Raw genomic sequence first — 9,774 nt, forward strand, 5'->3', positions numbered from 1 at the left:
AGGCCTGTGATATGCATGGGTTACTCTGTGACAGTAATGTAGGCCTGTGACATGCATGGGTTACTCTGTGACAGTAATGTAGGCCTGTGACATGCATGGGTTACTCTGTGACAGTAATGTAGGCCTGTGACATGCATGGGTTACTCTGTGACAGTAATGTAGGCCTGTGATATGCATGGGTTACTCTGTGACAGTAATGTAGGCCTGTGACATGCATGGGTTACTCTGTGACAGTAATGTAGGCCTGTGACATGCATGGGTTACTCTGTGACAGTAATGTAGGCCTGTGACATGCATGGGTTACTCTGTGACAGTAATGTCACACTCACACAGGGATAGATTCAGGTATCACAATTTTATTTAAAAAATTAGAACTTTTTCATATTTCAGTGTTGCCATGCTTTGAGCATATAACAAGACAGTATAAAATCTCAACCCAAAAGGAGGATAGTAAAAGCAGATTTTGTTGATGCTGCTGCAGCAATTAGTTAAGTCATGCTGTTACTGTACAGATAACATTCCCATTAAAGTACAAACACCTCAATGAATTGCTTTTAAGTGCAATAATCATCTTATTATCCAACGTAATGTGTTATGATAATAAACATCTCTTTTGGAAATAAATCTCGTTGTAGGCCTACAGGAAAATAAATACAACACAAAATACTTTGCAAATCATAATGAATGTGCTGAGTTATTTCAACATCCCAAGGCACCCAGGCTTGTATGTTGGCAAAAAAAGATGTCATTCTTTACACAAAATTGCGTCAAGCAGGTGGTGATAGAGAAACGATAGCGATAGAGCAGAAAGCTGTGCCTGTTTCATAACCGTTTAAGTATACATTCCTTTTCAAGTCTACCCGTCGTTCACAGTGAAAATCCCAGGCAGTGGGAATATAAACAAAATCGCATGATTGGTTAAAATGCGTGTCCCCAGTCCAATAAAAACAAGGCAACAGTAAGCATGTCGTCCCCCACAAATGATGCAGCACCCCCCTTGGGCCAAACAGTATAATTTTGCAAATGACTGATTTCTATGGCAAGACGCATCATTCACCCAAGTTTCGTTAAAATCGGGCCAGTGTTGTCTGAGATATCGTGTGTGACTAACGTACATACAGTTGATTACTATAGCATCACCCCTTGGGCCAATCAGTGTAATTTTGTGAATGTTGGATCTCTATGGCAAGAGGCATCATTCACCCAAAAACGGGCCAGTGGTGTCTGAGATATCTTGTGGGTTAACTAGACTCATCACGCTGAGTCATATGTTGAGTCTTGACAGCATTTGTTACAATACAAATATCCTTGACAAATTTTTGCCAGACCATGCCAAGGTGAATATTTATTGGTCAATAGTGGCCATGTTGTTTTAGGTACTAGTCTGGAAAATATTGTCATAGATGCCACATATCAAGTTTCGTGCAGATCGTTCATTCGGTGCCAGAAGAGTAGCGTTTTAAGTGTTTTTCAGAAAATTCTAAATAACGGAAATCCAGAATGGTGAAGCTTATTGGTCCCTGAGGCAAATTTGTTTATTTTGAGGAGAGGGACATATGTACCGAATTTCATGACTTTAGGTCAAACGGGTTAATGTGCGTGACCTTTCAAAGTTTGCATTTGAAATATTTAACATTTCTTGTTATAGCGCCATCATCTGGCCAATCAGTATAATTTTGTAAATGCCAGATATCTAACGCAAGACGCATCATTCAAGTTTTGTCACAACCAGGCCAGTGCTGTCTGAGATGTCACGCGTGACTAATGTACGAACGCACTAATGTACTAACGGACGTAGACAGATCCCCAGTCCCCTCCCTGATTTCCTCGTTGGGGACAACTACATGGTCACCAATTCTACTGATGGTGGACGTTCTAAGTGGTCCTCTGTCGGGGAGTGCTGTCTGCATCTGCACTGCGTTGTGGTGATATGCTGGCCTGTATGTGTCAATTGCTCTGAAGACCATGAGATAACAAACCAGTTGAACGAAGCGCTTTGAAGCATCCAACCAGATGCCAAAACTATCCAACTGAAATATCCAAGATGAACAAGAAGGTCAGATTCTTATTTTAGACAGTTAGAAATCTAGTAAGTGTCCACACATAAAGTATTCAATATCTATAACAAATCCAGATGTCATTTACTGAAATAAATGCTTCTTTATCTATCAAATCAGACGCATTATCAACAGAGGCTTTAACACACGCATTTCTCATTGGCTTTTCACTTTTCCCTGCAGTTCAGTTCAGTTCAGTTGACGACAAGCCTCAAATGTCCACTTGGAGGCTCCTCCGTAAATATCAATGCTGCTCTCCAACCACGAAAACACGTTGCCTATCTGCGCTTTGCTGCTGCAAGTTGCCAGGTTGTATATCTCTCCAATAGACAACTTCCGGTCCCAGATATGAAAATTCGCCAGGTCTCCAACAAAAGCTTGTGTAGCATCAAAGCCCCCTCCAAGCGTATCCTGTGGAAAATAATATTGAATTAATGAAGATGGATATTGTGCTAACACAAAGGAAAACAATTATTTCAAGTTAACCTTTGGAGTTAATTTGTGCATTAAATAATTTATCCATGCGTCCATCCATGTGGCTTGTCAGAAGAAACCAAGGATAGCTCATATATCAAATTAGTAGACTTTTCATTTATCCAGATTACTGTTTTGACTAATGAATCACGTTACCATGCAAACGGCTTTTCATTTTGCCATTGCAGTGTGAGCTGATAAATCAGAATTGGGGTTGCCCTGTTTCGTCAGCCTTGCCTCATACTTTACTTATTTCTGAGCACCTCCATGACATATGATACCTAGTAATGGTGTAGTTACTTTAGCTAGAAAGGGAGATTGGTTGGGGAGGATGGATGGGAGTAATCTGCAACTGTCTAGCAATCCAAAGGTTGTGTGATCGAGTCGCGTTGGGGACAACTGTAGCATTTTAACTTACTCTTCCCCTAACTCTTTTTTAAAAACTTAACCAATTTCACCTAACCTGCTACGTAAATTCTACTAACCTTTGTCATTTTAGTTCTCCTAACCTTTTACAAAAGTTATCCTAACCTTTGTTGTTAGTTCCCCTAACCGCCAACATAAATTTTCCCCATAATTCTCCTTTGTTGTTATGGCGCAATAAGCAACCTGGTCCCAGAGAAAGACGTATAATAGTATACGTCCCCCAAAGTGTAGTATAAAATACTTCGTTCAGTTCATATGCTATTGTACGGCCGGGTAAGACGTACAATATGATACTATACATCCTATAATTCGTATGATATTGTACGATCGCTATTCCATTCATAATGTAACGTACATAATGTAATATATCATACTAATTGGAGTGTCACAGATTTACCTACAGAATAATACGAATTGCCCCGAGACTATGTTGGTTTCATGAGTAAAAAGGATCATTTCTCATACTCCCAGTGGCTAGAGCTGCCGCTTTTTGGGAACAGAACACTTCCGGACACTTATAAGAAATCCTGCTACGCCCTCCGACGAACCATCAAACAGGCAAAGCTTCAATACAGGACCAAGATCGAATCCTACTACACCGGCTCTGACGCTCGTCGGATGTGGCAGGGCTTGCAAACTATCACGGATTAAAAAGGGAAACCCAGTCGCGAGCTGTCCAGTAATGCGAGCCTACAAGACGAGCTAAATACCTTCTATGCTCGCTTCAAGCCTTGTAACACTGAACCCTGCATGAGAGCACGTGCTGTTCCAGACAACTGTGTGTTCACGCTCTCCGTAGCCGATGTGGGTAAGACCTTTAAACAGGTTAACATTCAAAAGGCAGCAGGGCCAGACTAATTACCAGGGCGTGTACTCAGAGCATGCGCGGACCAGCTGGCAAGTGTCTTCACTGACATGTTCAACCTCTCCCTGACCCAGTCTGTAATACCTACATGTTTCAAGCAGACCACCATAGTGCCTGTGCCCAAGAATACGAAGGTAGCCTGTCTAAATGACTATCGCCCCGTAGCACTCACACCTGTAGCCATGAAATGCTTTGAAAGGCTGGTCATGGCTCACATCAACACCCTCATCCCAGACACCCTGGACCCACTCCAATTGGCATACCGCCCCAACAGATCCACAGATTATGCAATCTTATTGCACTCCACACTGCCCTTTCCCATCTGGACAAAAATAACACCTACGTGAGAATGCTGTTCACTGACTACAGCTCAGCGTTCAACACCAAAGTGCCTTCCAAGCTCATCACTAAGCTAAGGACCCTGGGACTAAACACCTCTCTATGCAACTGGATCCTGGACTTCCTGACGGGCCGCCCCAGGTGGTAAGGGTAGGGAACAACAGATCCACCACTCTGACCCTCAACATTGCACCTTAGGGGCAATGCGGTGCCAGGACAACAACCTCTCTCTCAACATCAGCAAGACAAAGGAGCTGATTGTGGGTACAGGAAACGGAGGGCTGAGCATGCCTCCATCCACATAAACAGGGCTGTAGTTGATCAGCTTGAGAGCTTCAAGTTCCTCGGTGTCCACATCACTAAGGAATGATCATGGTCCACACACACCAACACAGTCGTGAAGAGGGCACGACAATTCCTCTTCCCCTCAGGAGGTTGAAAAGATTTGCATGGGCCCTCAGATCCTCAAAAAGACCGACAGCTGCACCATTGAGAGCATCTTGACTGGCTGCATCACCGGTATGGCAACTGCTTGGCATCTGACCACAAGGCGCTACAAAGAGTAGTGCGTACGGCCCAGTACATCACTGGGGCTGAGCTCCCTGCCATCCAGGACCTCTATACAAGGCTGTGTCAGAGAAAGGCCCTAAAAATTGTCAAAGACTCCAGCCACCCAAGTCATAGACTGTTCTCTCTGGTACCGCATGGAAGGCGCTACCAATGCACCAAGTCTGTAACCAACATGACCCTGAACAGCTTACTACAAGCCATTAGACTGCTAAATAGTTAGTTCGGGAGCTATTGGTTCACTATTTATCTATCTGCATTGACCCTTTTTGCAGTAACTCTTTTGACTCATCACATATGCTGCTGCTACTGTTTATTATCCATCTTGTTGCCTAGTCACTTTATCCCTACCTACTGTATATGTACATACAGTGAATTCGGAATGCATTCAGACCCCTTGACTTTTTCCATATTTTGTTACGTTACAGCCTTATTCTATAATGTATTAAATTATAGATTTTTCTGTCAATCTACACACAATGACCTATAATGACAAAGCGAAAACAGGTTTTTAGAAATGTTTGCCAATGTATTAAAATATAAAACAGAAAGGTTGAAGGAATTGTCCGTAGAGCTCCGAGACAGGTTTGTGTCAAGGCACAGATCTGGGGAAGGGTACCAAAACATTTCTGCAGCATTGAAGGTCCCCAAGAACACAGTGGCCTCCATCATTCTTAAATGGAAGAAGTTTGGAATCACCAAGACTCTTCCTAGAGCTGGCCGCCTGGCCAAACTGAGAAATCGTGGGACAAGGGCCTTGGTCAGGGAGGTGACCAAGAACCCAATGGTCACTCATACATAGCTCCAGAGTTCCTCTGTGGAGATGGGAGAACCTTCCAGAAGGACAGCCATCTCTGTAGCACTCCACCAATCAGGCCTTTATGGTAGAGTGGCCAGACGGAAGCCACTCCTCAGTAAAAGGCACATGACAGCCCGCTTGGAGTTTGCCAAAAGGCACCTAAAGGAATCTCAGACCATGAGAAACAAAATTCTCTGGTCTGATGAAACCAAGGTTTAACTCTTTGGCCTGAATGCCAAGCGTCATGTCTGGAGGAAACCTGGCACCATCCCTATGGTGAAGCATGGTGGTGGCAGCATCATGCTGTGGGGATGTTTTTCAGCGGCAGGGACTGGGAGACTAGTCAGGATCGAAGGAAAGAAGAATGTGAGAAACTCCCCAAATGCAGGTGTGCCAAGCTTGTAGCATCATACCCAAGAAGACTCAAGGCTGTAATTGCTTTTAGAGGTGCTGAAGTACTGCATAAAGGGTCTGAATACTTATGTAAATGTATATTTTTATTTTATTTTTTTTATACATTTTCTAAAATTTCAAAAAACCTGTTTTTACTTTGTCATTATGGGGTATTGTGTGTAGATGAGGAAAGTTTTTTTCTTAATCCATTTTATAATAAGGCTGTAACGTAACAAAATATGGAAAAAGCAGAAGGGGTCTGAATACTTTCCGAACGCACTGTATCTCCCTCAATTACCTCGTACCCCTGCACATCGACTCAGTACTGGTACCCCGTGTATATAGCCAAGTTATCGTTACTCATTGTGTATTTATTCCTTGTGTTATTATTTGTCTATTTTTCTATTATTTCTATTTTTGTCTCTCTGCGTTGTTTGGAAGGGCCTGGAGGTAAGCATTTCACTGTTTGTCTACACCTGTTGTTTACCAAGCATGTGACAAATATTATTTTATTTGATTGATTTAATTTGATAATTGATCCAAATTCATGCCTAAACGGGATAATTCCTCCATCTTATTATGGAACCTGAGAGTCAGAAACTCAGGTTTTTAATTGATGCATAAGCCTGTTCCTCTCTCAAGGTCTGACTGATGTTATGTTTATGCTATAGGCCATGTCCCTTTTGATATTATGACCTAAGGTACCAAAGTGTATTGATTAAAAACTGACCATTAAAATTGTAATGGACATACCTGTTCTTGTCCCAATATCAGAACACCTTGTGGTTTGATTGGATGGTATGGAGCAAGGTTTTCTCCACTGCCCCTCATGACTCCATCTTGGAAAGCCTCCCATACTCCATCTCGAGTTGTCCATGTGACACAGATGTGATGCCACTTCCCGTCGTTGATAATGAATGGTAATTTAGCTACCTGGAATGGATTTCAGTATTTTCTTTTAGTATATGCATGGGTGGATTTTTTTTCTTCTTTTTTTCACTGCAGCAAACTAAAATAAAAAAGCTTGCATACTTATTAAAAAGCTTGAGGCTTTATAGTCAGTGTGGTCTAATTCAAAAATGATATTTCTTTGTAGTTTGCAGTGCAGGCATTCAGGCATGTTCATACATTAAGAATAATTTGATGCAATACTCTGCTTTCAAATAATATGTTGTCTACTGTTGGTGATATATGCATCATGTAAAATAACATGTGAGTATACCTTGTCATTGATGAGTATCTCCATAGGATTATTCCCCCACTCAATCAGCACCAGCTCGTTGGCCTGCCCTGGCACTGCGTAGGAGAACGGCGTGCCCACCCCAGGTGATGCATTGGATTTGAGCCACATGCAGACAGTGAATGCGTACATCTCAGGGAGACTCTTCTTCACTTTGGCATACATGTAGTTGGTCCTCAACGGGAATGTCAACTGGAATTTATCCAGCGGCCTGTTTTCTTTCTGACCTGTAAACAAAACAGAGGACAAGGTTAAAGATGTCACCTGTCACAATAATTATTGTGGGCTAGCCTAGGCCTATAGAAGCAGTGCTTGACTTCGGCAGGAGCTCACCAGTACTGAATAGTGGCACCTCAAATGTTCTACTACTTGAGCTCCTGTTCCTTATAGAATATTAGCTCAAAATTATTGTGGAGCTCCAGCACCTAAATATAAACAGTACCAGCACCCAAAATTTGTACAGAAACATATTTCACTCCAAGTCAAGCTCTGTATAGAAGTTAGAGCCTTTTATATAGGCTATCTGAGTGACACCAATTTGTTGGACATCAATGGTGGGACATTTGTCCTGGCTTTAACAAACAACTGTGATTGTCAGGTCAAGATGAACGTGAGGATTTGAGTTTAAAAAAATGAAGGTTGTAAAATATGTCGCTGAGCATCACGTAATGCGCAGGGGAGATTTGCAGCGGATTGCTGCTGAAGGTTGACTGATCAATGTAGTTATACAACAAAGTCCTGTTTCTTGTGGTTCCAAGTTTTTTCTCTGCGGCATGATAGGCATCACATGAGCAAAGCGGTTGGAATAGCGGTCCTGGTCTCTCCTCACCCCTCCCTCGGCAGGACTTTACAACCGTGTTTGTTGCCCGCTATAAGGAGCTGGAGCTTTACGCCATAAGGTCCTGGCGAACTTTGCTCTGCTCAAACGGCTAGTGGTGCAAGTGGAGACGGCTGTTTCAATAGAATTGAACCATTTTGATCTGCATGAATTAAGGGAAAAGTGCTGAATACAGAAGGTTGCACCATCCTTTTTTTTTACGGATGCCTTGAACAGCAAATCACCTCTTAAGCCACACATCTTTGTGGAATTGGATATGCAAAGTAATGCAGCTATTCGCCGGATCCCATCCCCTCCCTCTCCTGCGATGCAATAGACACCAGCCATATTACCAATTGATTTCGTATATTGACATTAATCTATTCATTAGTAATAAACACCACTTCAGTTGGATTTGAAAGGTCTTTCAGAATAGGTCGTTTTTGTTTTTTAAACGGCAATACTAAATTAGTTCAACTATGCCAGCCAAGTATTTGGCGCGTTTTTGAGCTCGCACCTTTCTCGAGGTCGGTGATTCTCTGGTGCAGGGATGTGAGAGTCGACTCCACTCTACCGCGCTGCTCCGTCTCGTTCCGCAGCCCAGGCTTGCCATCTTCTATACTGTTCACGCGGGATAACACCTGCTTCTCCAAATCGTCGATTTTACTCTGTAGCAGGTCTTTCAGACTGTTCGCCTGGACCGAGTTGTTGTTCCGACTGAATTGCTGTGGAATGAAATAATGATTCGTTAAAAAAACGTTTAAAAAAACACTGAGAAACATTAAAACCCATATGCTGAGGGACATCGTAAAGCTAATGCCAGATTAACTTCTTTAAGGTTTATTGCCCTGTTGAGTTAGCAACATGGTAGCCTACATCAAGCAACTAAATTCGTCTCCGGGAAGGTGTCTGTCCTCAGCATGACTTGTTAAGTTTCACGATTAGTGCAGAGTATTAACCTACATGGTGGAGGGCTCTTCACCCCTGGAAGTAAATGTGATAAACAAAGTACAAGGGCGGCAGTGCGAGTTGGACAGGACAGTGCAACGTGATTTAGCCCATAGTGTAAACATGTCGTTTTTCACCCAAAATTATTGGTGAAATGTATAAAGCCTATTATTTCGTTAAGATAATTTTTCTCCACATACCTCGAGATTTTCTAATCTCTGCTTTAGAGACTGTAACGTCTGCGATAGTTGCGCCAAAGTGTCTGAGGGACCCCTTGATACATCCCCCATAGTATTTTTGGTCCCCGTCTCTTTTCTCCTTCCCCCAGGTCCGGGCTCGGGCGCACTCTGGCCCTCACAGCGAGTTAACTTGGAAGTCAGTTCTCTGATAGTCTCTTTTTGGTTCATAATGGTCTCCTTCTGCTGTAGGACGGTCTCCCGGAGCTGCATTACAGTGGTCTTCAGATCCTCTCCAGGCATACTGTTTTGCAAGGTAGCGGCGCATATGTCCATATCCTTGGGCACCGACGTGCAAATAAATTGAGTCTGTCCACCACCAAAGTCTTGGCACGAACCCTCCATGAATAAGTAAGAAAGTATAAAAAGTGTCCAAGAGATTGCCTTCTTAATGGCCTGCATTTCGCCGTGTGTGTTGTGTTGCATTTGGTTTAGGAGCAGCGGTGGTGTGTTGCGAGTGATTTCAGGACCACGGAGCTGTCGCTTTTTGTTGTAATCCGTCCGTGGTGCGCGCCCGGTTTATATAGCGCGCGTGGTCTGCGTTGAGCAGATTCACCCCATCACGGAGAGGAGGGGAGGAATCGCACTCTCGCAGCTTAATCACCTCTCGACG

The 9,774-nt window shown here is 43.1% G+C and overlaps 1 protein-coding gene across 1 annotated transcript; it reads right to left on the reverse strand.

Annotated features, from left to right (window-relative positions):
- Positions 1 to 2,246: 2,246 nt before the first annotated feature.
- On the reverse strand, positions 2,247 to 9,563 carry LOC120044620 (neuronal pentraxin-1-like). The gene is made up of 5 exons (XM_038989291.1): positions 9,126 to 9,563; positions 8,495 to 8,702; positions 7,143 to 7,387; positions 6,674 to 6,853; positions 2,247 to 2,468 (listed from the first exon to the last, which is right to left on the reverse strand). Exons 1-5 carry the CDS (start codon positions 9,561 to 9,563, stop codon positions 2,247 to 2,249), a joined length of 1,293 nt encoding a protein of 430 aa, XP_038845219.1.
- Between the last annotated feature and the right edge of the window lie 211 nt (positions 9,564 to 9,774).

Source organism: Salvelinus namaycush, chromosome 3 (assembly GCF_016432855.1).
Source record: "Salvelinus namaycush isolate Seneca chromosome 3, SaNama_1.0, whole genome shotgun sequence".
Taxonomy (NCBI): domain Eukaryota; kingdom Metazoa; phylum Chordata; class Actinopteri; order Salmoniformes; family Salmonidae; genus Salvelinus; species Salvelinus namaycush.